This window comes from Equus quagga, chromosome 7 (assembly GCF_021613505.1).
Source record: "Equus quagga isolate Etosha38 chromosome 7, UCLA_HA_Equagga_1.0, whole genome shotgun sequence".
Taxonomy (NCBI): domain Eukaryota; kingdom Metazoa; phylum Chordata; class Mammalia; order Perissodactyla; family Equidae; genus Equus; species Equus quagga.
Genome location: NC_060273.1, coordinates 21,132,773 through 21,155,545, shown reverse-complemented (window position 1 = coordinate 21,155,545; position 22,773 = coordinate 21,132,773). Strand labels below are relative to the sequence as shown.

General features: G+C 46.8%; 1 protein-coding gene and 1 pseudogene across 3 annotated transcripts in view; one reads left to right on the top strand and one right to left on the bottom strand.

Moving 5' to 3' along the window:
- Window positions 1-22,773, bottom strand: part of KATNIP (katanin interacting protein) — a 201,222-nt gene that overhangs the window by 110,047 nt on the left and 68,402 nt on the right. For 2 of the 3 annotated variants that reach the window (XM_046666914.1, XM_046666916.1), the window contains 2 exons: window positions 16,610-16,741; window positions 11,973-12,101 (listed from right to left, as the gene is read on the bottom strand). In XM_046666914.1, coding sequence (XP_046522870.1) covers window positions 11,973-12,101; window positions 16,610-16,741 — 261 coding nt within the window. The remainder of the gene's footprint in view (window positions 1-11,972; window positions 12,102-16,609; window positions 16,742-22,773) is intronic. The other variant, XM_046666915.1, reaches the window with a different exon arrangement.
- Window positions 1,253-1,771, top strand: LOC124242186 (ras-related protein Rab-5B-like; annotated as a pseudogene).

The following is a 22,773-nucleotide window of genomic DNA, read 5'->3' as shown; positions in this document are numbered from 1 at the left end:
AAGTGTGCTAGAAATTCAAGCCAAAATTTTACAAGAATACAGTATAAAAAGACAAATAGAAAAATATGAAAGAAAAATTAGGAGACTTGAAGGACAGATCTTGGCCAACATTTGTCCAACAGAAGCTCCAGAGGATAGAACAGAAACAATGGAAAATAATAATAACAAGAATAAATGAACATTTTCCAGTGCTAAAAGAAGACATAAGCCTTTAGATCGAAAAGACCCAACCAGTGCTTTAAGTGGGACAAAGATATATCATATATCCATATGATATATTCATATGGATAAAAGGTACAATATATCAGAAAATGTCTTGACTCTATATGCACACAATGACAGAGATTTGAAACATGAAGCAAAACCAGAGAAATATAAGGGAAAATCAACAAATTCACAGAAATCAACCAGGTAAATAGGCAAAAGTTAAGTAGGTATCTATTGAAGTGGTTTGTTAATGAGCATAAGAGTTTCCTGGGAGCCTTATTAAAAATGCAGATTCCACCCCTCCAAACCCAGGTCTCTACCTTTTAGTGGGTGTGAGAACTCACATTTTAATAAGAAGCCCAGGAGAGTTTGATATAGGTAGTCTGGAACCATATTGGGACACACATAATCACCAGATTAAATAATACAATTAATAGCTTGATTTAATAGATATATTGAAAATTTTATACCCAAAAGAGAATGATTATTCTTTTGAAATACCAAGGAGCATTCATAAATATGATCTGGTAAGCCAGAAACAAACAAAACCTCAAAAGCTTCCAAAAAACAGAAACCAAACAGGCCAGTCTCTAATCATAATGTAGTAAAATTAAGAATTAACACAGAGAGATAGAAAAAAAAAAACCCAAAATAGAGAAAAAAACCTCTTTACTTAGAACATTTGTAGAAATTCTTCTAAATAAATAAAGAGGAGGAAAAAATCCCTAAAATCACAAACCAACAGAAATAAATGAAAATGAAAACACTACATACGAAGCAAAATTTGTGAGATAAGGACAAAGCGGTATTCAGAGGAAAATTTATAGCCTTAAAATTGCTACATCAGAAAATAAATGAATTAAACATTTAACTTAAGAAGCCAGGGTTGAGCTGCAGCTGTTTGTCTGTTCAACACAGTCTTGGGCCCGATGGGGGAGACAGAGACGCAGGACTGTTGAAGCCTGGAAGTCTCCTCTCCTGCCCCCACCTTTGCCGCTTTGTGGCATCCCCCCCCTCCACCCTTTCCCACTCTGATAATCTAGCCATGACTAGCAGAAGCACAGCCAGGCTGCCAAAAGGCAGCCCCATGCCAGCAAAATATTCCAGTTCAAATTGGTTCTGCTGGGTGAATCAGCAGTGGAGAAGTCTAGCCTGGTATTACGATTTGTCAAAAGGCAGTTCCATGAGTACCAAGAGAGCACCATTGGAGGAAACCTTTGCTCGAGCAAAGACATGGGTAAAGGAACTACAGCGACAGGCTAGTCTTAGCATCATTATTGCCCTGGCAGGGAACAAAGCTGACTTGGCCAACAAGCGCATGGTGGAGTATGAAGAGGCCCAGGTGTATGCAGATGACAACAGCTTATTTTTATGGAGACCTCAGCCAAGACAGCTATGAACGTGAATGACCTCTTCCTGGCAATAGCTAAGAAGTTGCCAAAGAGTGAACCCCAGAATCCAGGGGGTGCAGCAGGCCGAAGCCAGGGTGTGGATCTCCATGAGCACTCCCAGCAGAACAAGAGCCAGTGTTGTAGCAACTGAGGGGGTGGCTGGCAGCAACCAAGTATGGAGCTAGCACAAGAGCTAAGAAATAACCTTGATTCCCCACCCCTCAGCACACAGCCCCTACGGTAACAGCACACTGAGCCCTGGCTCCCAAGCGCTGCCTCCTGATAGCTCCGTCATGGCAGTTTTTAACACTTCAGCAACCAACACCACGTAGCTGCTGCCACTGGCCTCCTACCTCTACTCTGGGACTTAGGGGTCAGATCCCCCAGAACTTACCTTCCAAAACAAACTTTCTTCACTTTGTGTTATAGGTGCAAGACAGTGACCTACTTATCTTTCCTCCTCCTCCCCATTTTTTCAGAAAACATTTTTGTCTCCTGCCCCTTCCCCTTCTGCTTTTGGTCAATCCCTCTTCTTGATCCCCTTTTCCTCCTCTCCCCAGGATAGAGAAGCTGGTGAAGCCAGGAACTCAGGAAGGAGGTTTCCAGTTCAGTCACATTAAGGGCCCTGGGGGAGAGTAAGGCTCAGAGCAAGATGGAGTAAGGAAACATTTCCCTTTTGTTTTTATTTGGTTGGAGTTTCCCATATTTGAAAACATTGCAGTATCCATGAGTTGGCCCGTTGGATGTTTCTGGGTAGAGGTCAGAATGGGAAGGCAAGCTCTTGGACACCAGCTGGGAGTAGTGTTGTTAGCTAACTGGGCGGAGGTGGAGATGCAGTGTCATCTGTGACTCCAGAACTCTTCCAAGGCCTAGTTTCCCCACATCCAGCCTCTTAGGTAGCTTCTCCCCCATAGTGGGGGAGACTCTGGACCCCAGAGTCCTCCAAAGCATCTTCACTGGTTGCCTGCCTCTTTGGCTCTGCTGTGATCTAATCAGAGGAGGGACCAGTTTCTGTCATCCATCCTCTGATTTATACATACGCATTTTTTTCTCTCTGCCCTTTAGATGGCCTCAGCCCCAGCCACCATATTGCCTGCAGTTTGCACTTTAATTGATGGTGGTTCGGCTGGGATACTTGTTTTATGGGGGTTTTGATTGATTAACCTGCCCTCTCACCTCTTCAAATAAATGGAATCCGAGGTATACATGAGGTTTGGGAGGGGCTATAGAGAACAGGACCAGTGGCAGCTACTCAAGCCCAATCTCCACTGCTAGCTTCCTCCAACGCTGATTCTTAACCTATACTCTTGCCAACCTAGCTCTTGGGTGTAGGTTTGCCCTTCCTGGGGAATTAACTGAGCAACTGGAGAGCGGTCTCAGGATAGCACAGGCCAAGGGAGGGCAACAAGAGGAGCCAGGCCAGGGGGAGGAGTTTTCCATCCTTTCCCAGGTTCACATTCAGTTTGATCCACCCATTACCATGTCTTTTCTACTTCCCTGTAAATAGGTATGATCTTTATTCCCACCGTACAGTCTGTTCTGTCCCCCGCCTCCCATCACGCCCTATTTCTTTTCTCCTTTGTTAGTATCGTTGGTTTAGTCCCTCTATGCTTATCCCCATCCCACCCCCATGTAACCAGTAGTTTAAGCCATGTACCACTAGGGGCTCTACCACAGGTCTGCTTGTGGCCCCCTCATATCAAAACAGCTGTTCCTGTGCACAGGGAACATCTGGCACTGAAGGTCCCTCCAGCTGTCTCACATCACAGAGGACATTGCTCCTTCCTAAATCTCTAGCCGCCCTTCACATCCCTCATTAGGTATTTTAGGATGTCTTGGGGAAGCCATCAAGGCAAGAGAGAACTCTAAATTCCTTCTTGTTCCAGCCCAGAGTTTTGGGGAAATTGGGGGAAGTAAGACAGGAAAGACCCCAGTGACCTAGGATTGGAATCTTTCTGCCCTTTTGGCTTGCCTACCGCCTTCTGTCCCAGAGCAGCTGAGAAATCCATGAAGCTGAGATTCTGAAGGACACTGCGTGGGTTCTTCCCCTTAGGCCTCAATTCCCTTCCTTTTCCAGGGGCAGCCTTAGTTCCTGTGGCCCTGAAACGCACACACATTTTCCCCTTCCTTTCCCGGCACCCACTAGCCCCTACAAGTACCCAAGGCATTCTTATCAGCAGAAGAACTAGGATCACTGCTCTCTTAAGTCTCTTAGAAATGGAGCTCTTTCTCTGTGCAGCCTGCCCCGTGGAGCAGGAGTGAAGATGTTTCGTTGCCTTGGGGCTGGGAAACCACTTCTCCGGCTTCTTCTTGCCTCCCCACCCCCCATAGGAACAGGCTTGGCCTTAGCTTCTGGGCCTATCTGCTGCCTTCCTTCTACTTCCTACCAGCTCGTCTGCTTTCCTTTGAGCTCCACTGGGCTTGGGGATCTTAGTTTTTATTTCCCAGCTCTTCATTTTTTTCTTCAGATCATTTTTTTAAAGAGGGGGGTGTCTTTTTTTTGTTTTTGCTTTTAAGAAAGCATTTGCCTTTTTTGCCCTTTCTTCCTCTCCCAACATAACAATTGTGGTAACAGAATGCGACTGCTGATTTAGCGATGTATGTAATATAAGTAAAAAAGGAAAAACAAAAGAAAAGTGGAAAAAAAAAAAAAAGATGCCAGGTTATGCGGTACGGGGGTAGAGAACCAAAGCAATAAATTAAACCAAAAAGTTTAGGGAAGGAATCAAGATAAAAGAAATGAACAGAAATAGAAAACAATGAAAAAATGAATGAATGACACAATAAAGTACACATGCTCAACTAAAAATTGGGCATGCTTTGGCTGGGTGGTAGAGAGCTTTTCATATTTTACTCAGTTTACTTCCTGTGTGTGTGTGTGTGTGTGTGTGTGTGTGTGTGTGTGTGTGAGGAAGACTGGCCCTGAGCCAACATCTGTTGTCAATCTTCCTCTTTTTTTCCCTCCCCACAGCCCCAGTGGTATCTCCTAGCTGTAAGTCTCTCTAGCTCTTCTATGTGGGAGGCCACCACAGCCTGGCTTGATGAGCGGGCTGTAGGTCCACACCCAGGATGCGAACCAATGAACTGTGGGCTGCCAAAGTGGAGCACATGAACTTAACCACTCGGCCAGGGGGCTAGCCCCTCAGTTTACTTCTTAATTGTTCGAAACTCTTCTAATGAGAAAGCACTCATGTATTTGATGTTCTATAAAATGATACAAAAAATGTGAAAATACCTAAGAAATTCTACATAGGCTATAAATGTAAGAAATAAAAAAGATTATTTATTCCAATATTGATTCCGAGGCCATTCTTTATTTTCATTGAAATTGAAAAAGATACTTCAGGAAGGTAGATACCATCCAGTATCTTCACTTACAGAAGTGCTCCATTGGGTGGAAGGATCACTACATCTCTCACTTCTGGACCTGCATTTCATGAGCATTTAGTGCTTGTTCAGCATCACTCCACATGAATCATTCATGCTTGCCACTGAATTATTCCTGCTCAGCCGGCCTTGTGCTGTCTGACCCACCTGCCTAGGGCCCTGCCTAACGCCATCAGCCAGGCAGCCCTTTGGTCTGAGCTGTCCAACTAGGCATCTCTCGGTGCATTCAGGACACCATGCCCCTGATGGTTCTGGGTACCAAAGGGACTAATTCAAGCGCCACTGGGAAGGAGAAAGACTTCTTCCTCTTCTTGTCAGGAACTGACAAAGCTTTCATTGTCTACACCAGAAGTTGCAAGCTCGTGGTCTAAAGACCAAATCTGGCCAGCAGGCATATTTTGTTTCGTCCATAGAAAATTGTGAATTAGTTACCAATATAAAAAAACTGGGAGAAATCAAACATAAACCCAGATACTTGGCTTCTCTTAAAACCAGAATGCCTGGCACTGCCGGGTCCCTATTTCCACACAATGACAGTCAGCCAAGCTGTGTACAGACTGTTCCCTACACCCTGACCAGTCCCTGCCATGCCCTGACAGCCGAGCCAAGTGCTGTCCTTGTCACCCACCTGCCTTGCTCATGTCAATTTTGAAACATTCATTTTAATTAACACCATGTGCCAGAAATCCCAATATTTCAGAATCCAAACTACATCTCCCAAATTGACTGTTCCACCTCAAGCAGCACAAAAATTGTCAGACTATATGTCGCCATTCATAGTTTGGAAAATGCTGTCACCATAATTATAACTTAGTGATGTGATGACTGAACTCAGTTATGTGGGCGGGCCAGGGTGCTTGTCAACACCTATACCACTGCCTCCTTCAATGATTCAATTAATTATTCAATTCAATTCAATTATTCTTAACAAAAATATATCTGCAGACTAACTCTATGGTAGGCCCTCTTTGAGGGACCAGAGACACAGCAGGCAATGAGATGGTGCACATCTCCGCTATTACAAAGTTCAGACCTGGGGTGGACAAAAGGTGTTTCATGCCCTAAATGTGTAACTTGCAAAGGACCTACAGAACTAGTCCTTGGATGAGTAGTGGCTCCATGAACAATTATGTATCCTCTACTCCTGTGGATTTTGCAATATAGGCATACTTTGTTCTATTGTACTTTACAGATAATTGCATTTTTTACAAATTGAAGGTTTGTGGCAACCCTGCGTTGAGCAAGTCTATCGGCGTCATTTTTCTAAGAGCATTTGCTCACTTCATGTCTCTGTCACATTTGGGTAATTCTCACAATATTTCAAACTTTTTCATTATTATTATATTTGTTTTGGTGATCTGTGATCAGTGATCTTTGATGTTACTACTGTAATTGTTCTGGGGCGCCATGAACCATGTCCATATAAGACAGCGAATTTAATCTATAAATGTTGTGTGTGTTCTGAGTGCTCCACTGATCAGCCGTTCCCCCATCTCTCTCCCTCTCCTCAGGCCTCCCTATTCCCTGACACACAACAATACTGAAATTAGGCTAATTAATAACCTTGGAATGGCCTCTAAATGTTCAAGTCGCACATCCCTCACTTTAACCCAAAAGCTAGAAATGATTAACTTAGTGAGGAAGGCATGTCGAAGGCTGAGACAGGCCGGAAGCTGGGCCTCTTGTGCCAAACGGTTAGCCAAGCTGGGAATGGAATGAAAGGAAAAGTTCTTGAAGGAAATTAAAAGTGCTACTCCAGTGAACACACAAATGATAAAGAAAGTGAAACAGCCTTATTGCTGACATGGGGAAAGTTTTAGTGGTCCCGATGGAAGATCAAACCAGCCACAACATTCCCTTAAGCCAAAGCCTAATCCAGAGCAAGGCCCTAACTCTCTTCAGTTCTATGAAGGCTGCGAGAGCTGAGGAAGCTGCAGAAGAAAAGTCTGAAGCTAGCAGAGGTTGTTTCATGAGGTTTAAGGAGAGAAGCGGTCTCCATAACATAAAAGCACAAGGTGAAGTGGCAAGGGCTGATGTAGAAGCTGCAGCAAGTCATCTAGAAGATCTAGCTGAGATAATTAATGACAGATTAAACAACAGATTCTCAATGTAGATGAAATAGCCTTCTACTGGAAGAAGATGCCACCTAGGACTTTCATAGCTAGAGAGGAGAAGTCAACGCCTGGTTTCAAAGCTTCAAAGGACAGGCTGACACTCTTGTTAGGGGTAATGCAGCTGGTGACGAAGTTGAAGCCAATGCTCATTTATCATTCTGAAAATCCTAGGGCCCTTAAGAATTGTGCTAAATCGACTCTGCCTGTGCTCTATAAGTGGAACAACAAAGCCTGAACGGCAACTCATCTGTTTACCACATGGTTCACTGAATATTTTAAGCCTGCTGTTGAGACCTACTGCTCAGAAAAGGATTTCTTTCAAAATCTTACTGCTCGTTAACAATACACCTGGTCACCCAAGAGCTCTGATGGAGATGTAAAATGAGATTAACGTTGCTTTCATGCCTGCTAATGCAACATCCATTCTGCAGTCCATGGACCAAGGAGTAATTTTGACTTTTGAGTCTTATTATTTAAGAAATACATTTCATAAGGCTATAGCTGCCATAGATAGTAATTCCTCTCATGAATCTGGGCAAAGTAAGTCAAAAACTTTTTCTAAAGGATTCACCATCCTAGATGCCATTAAGAACTTTTGTGATTCATGGGAAGAGGTCAAAACACCAACATTAACAGGAGTTTGGAAGAAGTGATCCCAACCCTTATGGATGACATTGAGGGTTTCAAGACTTCAGTGGAGGAAGTAACTGGAGATGTGGCAGAAACAGCAAGAGAACTAGAATTAGAAGTGGAGCCTAGAGAGGTGACTGAATGGCTGCACTCTCATGATAAAACTAACAGATGAGGAGTTGCTTCTTATGGATGAGCAAAGAAAGTGGTTTCTTGAGATGGAATCTACTCCTGGTGAAGATGCTGTGAAGATTGTGGAAATGACAATAAAGGACTTAGAATATGACATAAACTTAGTTGATAAAGCAGCAGCAGGGTTTGAGAGGACTGACCCCAATTTTGAAAGAAGTTCTGCTGTGGGTAAAATGCTATCAAACAGCATCACACACTACAGAGAAATCATTCGTGAAAGGAAGAGTCAATCAACGTGGCAAACTTCATTGCCTTATTTTTAAAAATTGCCACAGCCACCCCAACCTTCAGTAACAACCACCCTCAGCAGTCAGCAGCCATCAACACTGAGGCAAGACCCTCCACCAGCAGAAAGATTACGACTCACTGCAGGCCCAGATGAAGATTAGCATTTTTTAGCAATGCTAATGTTTTTAGCAATGCTAAAAATTAGCATTTTTAGCAATGTACATACATTGCTTTTTACATTGTCTTTTTAGACACAACGCTATGCAAACTTAACAGACTACAGTATAGTGAAACATAATTTTTATAAGCACTGGGGAACCAAAATATTTGTGTTACTTGCTTTATTACCATTTTAGTTTTATTGCGGTGGTCTGGAACCAAACCTGCAGTCTCTCCGAGGTATACCTGTATGGCAAGACCTATAATCTCCACCTCGGATTTATGATTTCAGAGCTGATAGGCACAAGAAATACCGAATCTACCCCTTCTTGTCATAGGGAAGGAAATGGGGGCTCCAAAAGAGTGACTTAGCCAAGGTCCCACAGAGTTTACGAAAAAGCCCAAACTATCCTCTCCAGGCTTGCTGAGGCTGTCACTTGCTTTTTCTACTCCCTAAAACAGAAGTCACAAACTCCAGCATCTTCAGAAGATGTAATGTAGAGTCAAATGGCAATGTGAGTTTCTGTCACACCATAGGGAGTGGTGGAGACCAGGGTCAGCTGGAGGGGGCACACTCAGGATAAGTCTTCTAATTCAAAACAGAACAGCAACAACGATGACCACAGCACAACATCAGGCCAGCCAACAAAACACATCTGTGAGCTGAAGTTGGCCCTTGCTGTCATGGGTCCAGACCCTTCCCTTTGGCTACCTTCTCTTCCCTTCTTCACTATGTTCCTAGCCTTATCTTGAATTTGAGCATAATTTTTTCAAGTCATAACTAACTCTCCTACATGCTCCTATTTTCTCTGGATTGTTTTTTCTCAAGTTTGAGACATATTTTGAATGTAACCAAAGTGAGAAAAACCATATATGAAGGGTGTATATTCATTTTCTTAATATAATAATACAAAATTAATTTTCTATTCATCTAAAATTCATCTCTTTAAATAGTCAAAAACCTAAATAAAATAATTTTATATAAAAATATTTCTAGGGGCTGGCCTGGTGGCACAGTGGTTAAGTGCGCACATGTCACTTCAGCGGCCTGGGGTTCACCAGTTTGGATCCCGGGTGCGGACATGGCACTGCTTGGCAAGCCATACCGTGGTAGGTATCCCACGTATAAAGTAGAGGAAGACGGTCATGGATGTTAGCTCAGGGCCAGTCTTCCTCAGCAAAAAGAGGAGGATTGGCAGCAGTTAGCTCAGGGCTAATCTTCCTCAAAAAAAAAAAAGTTTCTAAAATATATTGACTACCTTATCTTCCCAAAAAAGTATGCAGGATATAATTTAGCCTTTTCTTGATACTAATGGTCAATATTCTGGATAGAAATCAATCTGTAATACAGAAGATATTGTCAGGAGCTATTGCGCTTTTGTATCTTTCATTTACTATTTTAAGTGACATCCTCTTCCACCCGAGTTTCCAGAAGTGTAGGGTACGGTTTTGAAGACAAGGGCAGAGCCCCCTTCCATCCCTTTCTGGTTTTTGTGAATCTCTGGGGATTTTTGTTTTATTTATTTATTTATTTTTGAGGAAGATTAGCCCTGAGTTAACATCCACCACCAATCCTCTTCTTTCTGCTGAGGAAGACTGGCCCTGAGCTAACATCCATGCTCATCTTCCTCTACTTTATATGTGGGACGCCTGCCACAGCATGGCTTGATGAGAGGTGCCATGTCTGCACCCGGGATCCAAACACGCCAACTCAGGGCGGCCGAAATGGAACTTGCGAACTTAACCACTACACCACCAGGCTGGCCCCTGTTTTTTTTATTTTTTTACTGTTATCTTAATTTTGTATAACGTAGAAGAGATTTTAACTTTGAATTTTTAAATTTCTTTCTTTTATAGTCCCCAAATCCAAGCCACAAAGTCCAAATTATCTCCAAAACCTTCCTTCCATTTGAGATAGACTCTAATCTTCATGCTTTCTGATTCAGAATCACTGGAAATTCTTCTGTGAACAACTCCTCCCACACCTCCTATATAGAAACTCTGTTTGCTTTTGCTTAAAAATTAGACCTAAAATATGCATTTTAAATAAATATCCTTAGTGATTCTTGTGCATATCAAACTTTGAGATCCACAGCTCTATCTTTTCCTTATAACTGTGGTTCTCAAACATTGCTGCAAATTATACTCACGTGGGGCACTTAAAAAAAGAACCATGCCTGAACCCAAACCCAGGATCAGAATCAGAACCTCTGGGTGGCAGCACCTGGACATTTGTGTTTATTTATTAGTTTTTTACTTTTTATTTTGAGCTAATTGTAGATTTCAAATGCCACTTGTAAGAAACAATACAGGGAGATCCCAGGTACCCCGCATCCAGTTTCTCCCGATGGTAACATCTTGCACGACCATAGCACAACAGCACCATCAGGAAACTCACATCAGTACAATCCCACTAAGCTTTTTAAACTAGGTCCCCTTTTTTACTTCTCTCTCTTTCTTCCTTTGCTGATGTTTAGCTCTGTTGAAGCAGCTTATCTTTTTCTTAATGTGCCAGCTTTTAAAAATGTTTTATTTTGAAAAAAACGTACAACCCATAGAAAACTTATCAGAATAGTATAACAGAAGGGTATAACGAATGCCCAAACACCCTTTACCTACATTCACCAATTCTTCTATCAGTTCTCAGAAAACCTGAGAACAAGGACCTTCTCTTATATAACCATAATATAATTATTGAATTCAGGAAATTTAACATTAACATCAATATATTATTATCTAGTATAGGTAATTTTCAAATTTTGCTAATTTCCCAAAACCTTCCTCAAATTTACAGCAATCTCGTCAGCTCCCCAAGGACCTCACATCGCATTACTGCGGGATCTCGTTAGCCTCCTATAATCTGGAATAGCCTTTCTCTGTCTCTCATACCACTGACATTTTTGAAGACTGCAAGCCAGTTCTTTTGTAGACTGTCCCTCAGTTTGGCTTTATCTTGTTGTTTCCTCACTGGATTTCATTTTTGAAAAATATTTTTCACCAACCTTCCCAGCTACGGGGTCACTGGGGAGATATCTGGCAGAGGAGAGATCTTCTCGATCATTGTTTAAAACACTTAAGCACAGCTGATGGATAAGCATCTCTGAATACCTTGCTCCCAGGCACAACATCAATAACATTCACAACAGACTGCGCCCCTACAGAGAGATGGGCGCTTTCGGAAGCAAAATCAGGTCAGCACAGTTCCGAGGCTGTGACTGCTAATTTCGAGGAACAAGGAGTCATGGGGTCTGGGTTTCCAGTCTGGGCTTCTGTGAGGCCTGGGTGAGCAACATCATTTCTCTATTCCTCAGTTTCCTCAAACTATAAAATGGGAATGAAAATACCTAGCACCTAACTCACAGGGTTAATGTAGAGATGGATGTTATACACTCCATATGGTACTCAGCACTTAGTAAGTGCTAATTTAACATGAGCTTTTACTATCACTAAATGAAAATAATGTAATTAAGTCAAATCTCTCATGTGTTGTTTTAAACATTCTCGTGGGTGGGCAGCAGCATTTTGTTAAAGCCAAATCCTGTTGTTATCTGTGTCATTTTCCCAGGAGTAAATGAAGAACGCCTTGTGGTGTCTAGCCTATGGCCCGGCTGCTTGGCTATGGAAAAGACCCAGTCGCTGTTGGGATGCTAAAAATTGATCTTACCATTACGTCCTGAATAGTTAAGAGGATCCTTTCTTTGTCCGTCCTGCTTGCAGGGTCAGGGTGTTCATGTGCATTCAGAAGGGAGAAATTAAAATCACGGGGCGTGGTGCTGCTGGGAGATTTGGTCTCCTAGGGACAAGCAGAGAGAACTGGGCGTGGTAAAAGCTACTTCTGTCCCTGAAGATGCGCTGGGTCCTCGTTCTCTCCACTGATCTCCAAGCCCCTCATCTCTCTCCTCATTGAGTCAGTCTCTGCTCTCGCTCCCAAAGCTAATCTGCTCAAACTCATCCCTGCTTTGCCAACACCGCTGCAGGAACACAGCCATAAGTGGACCAGGACTCAAACTCAGGCCGCCAACAACCTAAACAGTGCTCTGAGCCACTGAGTGCAGATGGTCGAGTGAATACGGGTGTGGAGATGGCCACGGGACGTTGTTGAGTAAAAAAGGTGGGGGGTTATCAAGTAGCCCGGATGGTATCATCCCATTTACGTGAAAATAACAATAGAAAATAAAGAAAAAAAGGTACTCACTCAAAGGTTCTTTCTATGGTAATTCAAAACAGCAGAGGTACCCAAGCAATGGAACTGCTCTAAAAACAATCCCTCATTTTTTAAGTCTTATCACTGAAATTAGTGAAGGACAAACAAAGGGATCTGCTGGGGAGCCCTGCAGGGGACAGGGTGGGGCGGGCTGTTCCACTCGGGGATGCTTGGCCAGTGACGGCACAACCGCCTAACTACACAGTACCGACACACGGGCAAGCTGTCACACAGCAGAGTCCACATGTGGCAGACCTGCTGGTGGCACACAGGGTGTGATAGGTCTTTAGTTGTTTACACGTGTCAGCCAGTAACAATGACTTTAAAACACTGAATTGTCATTGTGGGCAAATATCCAGTTCACCGCATTGTAGGATCCATACAATGGAAAGAAAAACTCAGAAGGCATTCTAGAAGATGTGGGGTGGTCAAGTCTTCCCATCACCTGTCATGCTCTCGGGGACTAATGAGATAACTAAACTTGGGAAATCTCACTCACTGGGAACAGGGCAGGACCGGAACACTCCAGATCAACTGTCTCCTCTTGGATATAATTAATACATGCATATAATGAATAGAATCAATATATGCAATTTTTAGTCTGGATGGTTATATACCCACCTATTCTCAGTGGTGATCTCTGGGGAGTGGGATTATGAAAGGACTTTTGTTTTCTGTTTATCATTTGAATTTTTTATACTGATGGAGCATTATGAGGGAAAAGGGCTATCTTAACGAAGAGAAAACATGGACACTTTGTTTCATTCCTGATACTTAAAATGGAATGGATAGCATTTAAATGGAGCCTCATCATCCATTACAACACAGAGCCCAAGGAAAGCCAACAGGACTAAGGCCTGGCACTTTGGCAGAACTCTCTGGACAGAGGCGCCCTCCTTTCCCTGGAGTTGCTGAGCTGCTCAAAATCCTACGATGGCTTCCCTTCCGACTCAGAGCAGAATCCCTCCTCTTACCACAGCCTCAAAGCCCTCCACTGTCTCAGCCAGGGCTAGCTCTCCGGCCTCACCTCCTCTCCCTTTCCCCCTTGCTCACTCAGCTCCTGCCACACCAGCCTCCTGCTGTCCTCATGTCTCAGGGCCTATGCGCCTGCTGCACCCTGCGCCTGGAATGCTCTTCTCCACAGGGCTCCTCCCTCTCCTCCTTCAGGCCCCTCCTCACAGCACCTTATCAAGGGAAGCTCCCACCCTCCCACCTAACACCGCAGGCCCTGCCCGTGTCTCTCCAGCCTCTCACTCTGCTGTAGTTCTCTTATAAGCCCCATCGCCTGCTGGCATATTATATACTTATTTATTGTTTATTCTATCTTCAGTGTCTAGAACAGTGGGACTCATGGTGGGGACCGTGGCACACTGGAGCGCACACACTTGTCTAAGGGTATGGCTGTTCCTCAGCTCCAGTCGTTGCTGTCATATAAGAATGTGGTTCCCAAATCTTCTGATTTTTCAAAGGAAGCCCCAAATTCAGATTTTGACATGGAGTCTCCTGATTCTTAAACGTCAGCTAGTAATTCACACCTTTTAAAAGCACTGTGCAAGTGAGCAGGGTGGAGGCCAACAGAACACGTCTGCAGCATACGGTTGCGTGAACTCAGAGCTGCCAAGAAATTGAAGTTCACTAAGGATGTGACTGAAGGTGAGAAGGCTGGTGTGTTTCCACAGCAAAGGTCAGATGAAAAGCACACGTGCAGACGCGCACTTCCTTTTGCTCCATTTCAAGCTGCTCTTACAAACAGTTTGAGGTGGCTGAGTATATTTAGCCACGCGCTTTTTTTCTTTCCCGGTTCAGATTGTATCTCTTAAGGCTTCTGCCTCTGCCGAAAACTGGCGTTGTTATTTTACTCTTTCACTTAGCAGGAAAATAACTCCAAGGGGAAATTGACTGTGAAGCCTTACGGAGTGCCCCCTCAAGATGGGGAGAAAAGGGAAAGAAAGAAATACAATCAAGTACTCATAGTGGAGAAAATTAAGCGCTGGTGGAGCGGGCGATGCTGATGTGGAGCACACGCACACAGGAATGCTAATGGAGCTTAATAGCTGTGAGGAACAGGCTGCCTCGTGTTGCAGGGAGCTTGGGAGCTTGCAAGCTTGCAAAGGAAGGAATAGATGTTCTTTTAACAGGAGGTGCCAAATGCTTGGCCAAAGGGGAAGAAGGAACTACCATGCCTCTTGCTTGAAGGGTAGCATGGGGAGCACGCAGTCTAGGACATGGGGCGGGGCTGGGACTATAACAGACTGAATTTGGCTAAAAGACAGCCTCCCAAACCAAGAGAAACTCATGACTGTTTGCCCTGACTGATCCTGAGCAGGGGGTGGTGTGGTTCATTCAAAGCTCTGTGTGTGTGTGTGTGTTGCGTTGGAGGTAGGTGTTAGAGGCAATCAAGTCCACAATTTTGCTTGCTGTAAAATCCCATTTCCCTAGACTATTTAGGGAGACAAGGACATTGGGTCATTCCATACAAAAGGACTTTTTTTTTTCCCAGGAAGACAAACACTTCCAATTAAGTTTCAGACCTTCTGCAGACGGGATGTGAAATAAAGTGATCCCTTGCTTCTTAACTGCCCTTCCTTTATGAGCAAAGACGGAACCAGCAACACGCAACACTGATCAGAGGAATGTTTCCTGGACAACATTCTCAGTGCCTTTATGCGTCATTTTCATTTCCTGAGAGCACATTTTGGTACAGAAGCGACATGCGGAAGCAAGTTCTGTCCTTCTGGTGAGGCTACTGAATCTTCAGCCCGGGCCCACAGCCGAACGAAGGCATTCCGGCAAACGGGGCAGGGACTGGCTTGGCAACTGACTTTGACCTGCCACCTCTCGATAATTTTGCTCCAGCTTAACCATGGAGATGATCTAACTCACTCATTCTACTTATAAAAGTGATGCCCTTGGAATAAGATCTATCTACCCACCTCACCCCAGCCTGCACCCCCACCAGCGCCCAGGTCACTGTGCACTGCCTGATCTGCCCCCACCTCTCCAACCTCACTTCACCTTACACTCCCCCTTGCTCACTCTGTGACTGCATCATGCCCCTTGAACAAGCCCAGCCTCACGTCATCTGTGCTTGCTGTTCCCTCTGCCTGGAAGGCTGTTCCCACTGCTTGTTGATAAGCAGGCTCCTTCTTATCCATGAGGTTTCAGCTGAACTGTCAAACCTGAGAGAAGCGTTCCTTCCCTCTCTACCCTAATGTTGCCCTCTCTCCCACACCACCCACTGTCCCATCTCCCGCTTCTGTTTTCTTCATAGAACATATATCAAGGCCTGAAATTATCTCATCATTTATTTCTTGGTTTTATTCTTTCTTTTTCCTTTTCTTCTCTATCATCCCTCTCCCCCTGGAGTGTCAGTGGCTGAGGAATAGGCCCTCGTCAGTTCTGTTCAGTTCTGTGTCTCTGGCGCCTGGGACGGAGCCTGATGCTGGAAGGCAGGTGCCTGGCAAATGCTCGTGGAACAGAAGGCTGGGATGTACTGCTGAGGTTCCAAGGATTTCAGAAAAGAAGTGACAGTTTGAGGAAGAGGAGTGAAACACCCTGCTCATCACCTCGCCGGCTGCGGGACGGCCGCGCCCTTCGAGCCACAGCTGCACAGGGCCTCTGGGTGTTTCTGTGTGTGGCTTCTGCTGCCCCAGGGGGCGATATTCAAAATATTTAACAACAGGTGCATGCATACAGGTGCAGACAGGCTGAGCATCAGCTCTGCCTACTTACCCTCACCGCCTTGCCCCTCACACTCCTTCTTAGCTTTTAGGACCCAGGCAAATGTCACTGTCTCCAGGAAGCCTTCCTGGATACTCTCCTTCCTGGTCCCCCCACGCCTTGCCCCATCTCTCAGCTCCCTCTGGAGGTAGAGGGATTGTATGCTGTTGCGTCTTTCAGGTCAGATACCAGCCTTACTGACCTCTGGACACCGGGTGCCTAGCAGAGCATCTAGCACATGGTTTGTGTGCTCCTTGAAGTGTGGGAAATGAATGCAAGAGAGAAGGAGAGCAGGGGCATGGGTGATGGAAGAAATACACAACTGTTAGAAAGCGCCCCCCAGAGCCGCTGTGGCACTGGGCTGAGGCCCATCCTACCTGTGGATGATCCCCAGAAGCATCTTTTGCCTTGAGAGTCACGTCCTCACACGGCTCAAAATCTTCAGAATAGTCTAGAGGAGGTTCGATGTGGAGCCGCGGGCCCGCTTCTGTTCTGATCTGCACGGATTTCTGTACACAAAGATTCAGACCGTTTCAGACAGGGTTCTTCTGAGGAGCGAGCATGTTAGGGGTTGACTGCAAGGTGGTACCTCTGTCAATGACAGCAGCTGTGTCCTGATACACGCTGGCGCCCCCCATCCTCTCGTGCAGGCCAGCCCTATGGGTCATGCCACCTCTGTTCAAAAGTTTTTACTGGTTCCTACTCTCCAGGATGTGCTCAGTAGAATTTTTTAGTAACTTTTTGGTTTGAAATAACTTAATATGCCCCTCCACTGCCGCCCCCCTCCGCCCACCTTTGGGGCCATGGACAGGGTATGTGGTCATGGGGCCTCTCTTCCTCCTAGCATTCCTCGGATCATTCTTCCGGAAACCCACTCCTTGGTCTGGTGTGCAGGCTGTCCCCCAGTATCCACTTCCCTTCCTCTCTTGTATCATGTTTCCAGATGTGCACCTGGCACTCCCAGCTTCCCCTGCAGCTGGGAGGGACCATATGAACATGTTCTGGCCAGTGAGGAATGGGTGGGCGGGAGGGGAGTGTCCACCTTTGAGCTGTGCCTGTAAAGGGAAAGGGAGAGCCCCCCCTCGCCCAACTGGAATGTGGAGGTGGTGAGCTGCTGAGGTCTGTGGGGAGGAGGCAACATCTGGAGGATGGTAGAGCAACAAAATAGTGCCTGGGTTCCTCCATGACCTCCCAGAGCAGGACAACTGTCCACCACTAGAAGTGTTGTGTCACAGAGACATCTACTTTCATGCTGTTCAAGACACTGTTTTTTGGGTCTCCCTGCTTTAGCAGCCAAACCTGTACCCTAAACGATACACCTGGCGTGTGAAGTTCTCTATCTGGCCCCAACTATCTTGTCTACATTGATTCCTGTGCATCCAGTCACACACCCAACAACTGGGCCAAGCAGAACTGCTTCCTGTACCCTGAGTATTTGTCCTGCAGCCTGCAGATTTGTCAGTCCAGCATCCATTCCTGGGCCTTCAGGAGACACCTCCCTCATTTTCCTCTGGGGCCCATTTCCTCCCCCCACTCTCAGTCTACCTGTGACACAAGGTGGACATGTGACTCAGGTCTGCACAATCAGCCCATTCCATCCCTCACAACACACCCAGGCTCGCCAGTTCTGGGATGGGAATGAGACATCAATTCTCACTGAGAGTAGCCCTAGGACTCCTGCTAGAGCTGTGGGGAGGAGGTGCTCTCTTCCTGCAGGGGGGCTAAGCAAAAGGGAGGTATGCCAGGAGCTGCTGGGGACCACCCTGCCCCTAACACAGAGATAAAGAGAGCTGAGAGACTGAAGCAGAGTCCTGATGGATTTGTTCAGAACCCCTGGATCCAGCCATGCCTGAAGCAAGATAGCACTGAAACTTTCTCTTTTTCACTTAAGCCAATGTGAGTAGGATTTATTATTTGTGACAGAGTCCTGACCCTCACCTGTGCCCTAAACTCTCCCACATCTGTGCCTTTGCTCAAGACGTTCTCCCAAACTAACTGCCATTCTCCCAAATCTTCGCTATGTATCCAAATCCTGCCTACGTTTTGGAGACACTCTGCCTACCCAGTAGCTATCCACTGCCCTCTCCACCTTTACTAAGGGAATCCTGATTCTATCAAGGTGGCAATGTGCCCCTTTCAGATGGTCACATCACTAGAGGCCCTTGCAGCTAGGGATGGCCGTGTGAGCCAGGTGTGAGTGGCTGGAAGTCTGCAGGTAGAGCTGCTGAGGAAGCCCGTTTTCCTGCTAACCAGGACTCACGCAGTGACATAGGATTTTTGCCCTTTATCCTTCTAGCCTTCTTCCTGACGGAATGTGGATGTGATGTTTGGAAGCAGAGCAGCCATCTCATGAGAATAAGGAAGAAAGCTACATGCTTAGGACAGCCCATTGGAAAAACAGAAGGAGCCTGGGTCCCTGGGGGCATCAGCCACCAGTCCCTCCTGGCTACCTGGCTGTCTCCAAAAGCCTTGTTCATGTGAGAGAAAAACAAGAAGAGTCTTTAAGCTCCAGTGGTCCAGGGTCCATTACCTACAGCTGAATCCTAGTTGCTAATCCTCCTTCGGGCACTTGCCTTTTTTTTTTGTCCCCCGAGGAAGATTAGCCCTGAGCTAAAATCTGTGCCAATCTTCCTCCACTTTACACATGGGTCGCTGCCACAGCATGGCTGACAAGTGGTGTAGGTCCACAACCAGGATCCAAATCCATGAACCCGGGCTGCCAAAGTGGAGCATGCCAAACTCAACTACTATGCCACAGGGCCAGCCCCTTGCCATTTTTCATAGTTGCCTTAGAGTTGTTCACGTGTGGCGAAGACCCTGGGTTCTAAACTCAGGCAGACTGGTTCGATTCCTAGAACTCTGATGCTCATTCCCTGTGCAACCCTGGGCAAGTCACATGACCTCCCTGAGCACCACTTTCTACATCTGTTAAAGTGGCATCTGTTAAATGACACCTCTGTTGCAGAACTGCTGTGAGGATGACCCGCAGTGACACAGGCTGAGCCCTTGGCCTGGGGCTGTGACACAGAGTGCAGTGGGGCTGCACTATTCACCTTACGTGGCATCAACTCTACACAGGGGGCCAGGCTCCCCCAAGTATACGTTTTGTCCACCATGGCCTCTAGAAGCATGCCCAGTGTGTCATGTGGTCAAGCGAAGAAACTGCCACCTGTTCCAATGCTGGAGTCAGAGCTGGCAGCGCGGGACTTGGTGGTCAGGGCCAGGCCCAGGGTGGTGCGAGTGAACCGCACAGGGAACCACGTTTAAGGAGGCCCTCCCTCTCAGTGCCCTGCACAGGCGCGAACCTGAGAGGGAGGGCCTCCTTCAATGTCTCATTCTGGGACTCCCCTGGGGCCCAAAACTAAGAGCCGGAAGAGGCCCACCTCCCGTGTGTGTGAATCTACGATGCAGCCGAGGCATGCCGATTCAGTCCATGCAAACCTTCACCGGGTAAAGCTTGGGGGAGGGAGCTATTATCCTGATGGCGAACACGATGCGGAGCCTACTGCCCTGCGGGACTCTCAGAGGTCAGGAGAGAACTCCTTTCTCCTCCACATCCACACCGCCCCACCCCATCAGCGCTTTCACACCAGGCACCATGTCACTTAACGCAGACCGAGCACCACTCCAAGTGTTTCAGGTGCATTTGCTCATTCAGTCCTCATGGGAACCCCAGGGGGAAACCCAGGCACAGGGCTGTAAGTCACTTGCCCAGGATCACACAGCTAGGAAGCCGCAGAGCCAAGATCCGAACCCTAGCAGGGTGGCTCCAGAGGCCTTCCTCCAAACCAGGGACGGGCCAATATCTCCTGTAAAAAGTAAACGGTTCAGGCTCTGTGAGTCATATGGTCTGTGTCACAATATTCAACTGTCCCATGGTAGCTCGAAAGTAGTCCTCGATAATGCCTAAATAAACAGACATGGCTATGTCCCCAAAACACTTTATTTACAAAAACAGGCTGTGGCCAGATTTGGCCCAAAGGCTGTGGTTTGCTGACTGACCCCAGTCCTTAACCACCATGCTATATTGCCCCCAACAAGCCCATGAAGATAAATGAGTCCAGCCTGGGTTACGGTGGCCTTTGGGGAGAACAGAGGGAAATTAAAGAATTTCCTGACATCATGTAACACTCAAGAAAGGAGTCAGGGGCTGGGCTACAGATCCTTCAAGGAAAAGATCTTGGAGAGTGTGAGGGGTGGAAACAGCCTGCTAGGGCACCCTCCTGTCGGACAGCAGGGAGGCGGAGGAGGTGCAGGAGGAAGGTGCTGCGGGACATTTTCCTCCTGGAGGAGACCCCATCACTTGGCGATGCACCCCAGACTTGGAGTGCACCTTGCTGTTTCTGGAAAAGCACGTTCTGCTCTGCCTTCCTCTTGACCATCAGCCTTGCTGCCCTGGGCTGCGGCTCCAAGTGTGGCCTCGTTGCCTCCCAGGCTTTGTCAATTTGTGCTCAGAGCGTTTCTTAGTGTCAGTAGCAGGGCCTGCGGAGGGCAAGCACTACACGGAATGCACAAAACCTGGGCTTCCAGGCCAGGAGGCTCCTGGGGGCTCCCCTGCCTTGGGCCAGGATGAAGCTGTAAAGGCCTTGACGATCATCATTCATGGCAGAGATGGGTTTTCCAAGATGCCTCTGGGGAGAATATCCTCTCCCTCCTCCCCAGGAACCACGCAATGAAGCCCAAATGCTGAAACAGTGCAAGAGAAGGGGGGTAGAGAGGAGGGGCATGGAGCGAGACCCACTGGGCATGCGGCCCAGGCCTGGGGTGCAGCCTGGTCCCTCCTGGGATTCTGCTCCTTCATCTAGCAAGGGAGGGCTTGGACTGGGGCCATGGACTCCATGTGTGCTCCATGGGCCAGCAGAATAGGCTTCTCCTGGGAATTTGTGAGAAATGCAGAAGTTCAAGCCCCACCTCAGACCGAGGAATCCGAGCCTGCATTTTCACAAGACCCCAGGTGATTTATATGCACATTCAAGGTTGAGTAGCAGGAGCTCAGGAGATCTGTGAGGTTTTGTTGTGGGCACTGTTATTTCTGCCTGTCGAGTGAGCATGCATTCCCCTGTCTTCTGGTAAAAGCACCCTGGTTTTCTTTTAGAAAATTTTCCCCCCTTCCCACCCCTAATTCAAGTGTTCATGTAGAACTGAGTCCAGGGGTGGATGCAGCACATGACCCGGGCCTGGCCAACCTGAGCATTAGATCCCACTGGTCCACAGTGACAGGGTGATTGGTTCAGGGGAGCCAAAGAGATGCAATAGCACAGTGACAGAATGGAAGTTGGAAGTTGCTGGTGGCCTTCTTGGTACTACATAGAGTAACATGGAGAAAAGCAGAGTCCAGAGATGGAGAATGAGCCCTGTTTCATTGTCTGAGCACCTGGATCCAGCCATGCTTGAATTAGGAATTTCTTAGTGGCAAGTAAGAGAGTTGGGATTACTACAGCTCTCCTGGCCTCTAATTCGAATCATCAACATGAGAAAGAGCTGCAGCATTCGGGGAGGAGAGCCCACGTGTGTCTCTTTCTTCTGCTCTTTCCCATCTTCCCTTTCCCCAGAAGCACCCCTCTCCCTTCCTAGGAGCTTAGCACAACCGCTCGCCTCACCAAGATGTCAGAAGACAGTTTGCAGTAGGCATCAAGGCACTTAATCAGCAAGTCCTTAGCGAGTACTGACTGCATACAAGGCTCTGGAAAAATGTCAAGATATAAAACATTTCAAAACCAATGCTCTGGCCTCAAGGAGTTCACACACCACACATAACGGAAGAATGTGTTTATGAAGCAACATGTGACAAAATTAATGTGGTCGAGAAGGAGTTTCCAAATGCTGAGTGGGTGCCGGAGAGGGGAATAAATAGTCAGTCCCTCCATCTGGCCTGCTCCCTCGCCCCAGCCCTGGGGAGGCGCCTCTGTCACTACTGGCATCCCCGCCCATACAAGCAGGCCCACTTCCCCCTGAGAAGCGCAAGGCTGGCAGGCTCCCACCCAGCCCCCAGGCACGCCTGCTCCCTGCCTCCCACCTTCACGCCCTTGCAAGGAGGATGCCCGAGCTCCTGGCTGCCTCCCCGCTTGGCACACTGCTTTGCCCAGAGTGGGCTTTTCTAAGTGGCTGCTCTCTCCTGCCTACTCACAGCACCCAGACCTGGGTAGACCCTTGTAGAATCAACCACACACCAGGACAGGATTCAAAAGCCCCGACACCCAAACACCTGTGTTCCAGTTTGCCAGGCCTAGGCCGGCTTATTTTGTACTCAGCCACACTCAGCCCAGTGTCATGCCCAGAGTTATTTGTATGTATCTGCCAGCCCTCTGAGCAAGCGTTCTGAGAGGTGTGCATTCAAGCTTAATGTCATTTAGAAAAAAAGCGAGGCTGGGGGCTGCCCTGGATGGTTGCACAGGTTGTGTGGTATGTAAGTGGCTCCCTCTGGAGGTAGGAGAGCTCTGAAAACCCTGACAGGCAGGTTTGGGGTGGGAAGTAAATCTACCTTATTTTGATATGTTCTTCCCGGATTTGACTGACCTCATACAAATAACAGCGCTTGACA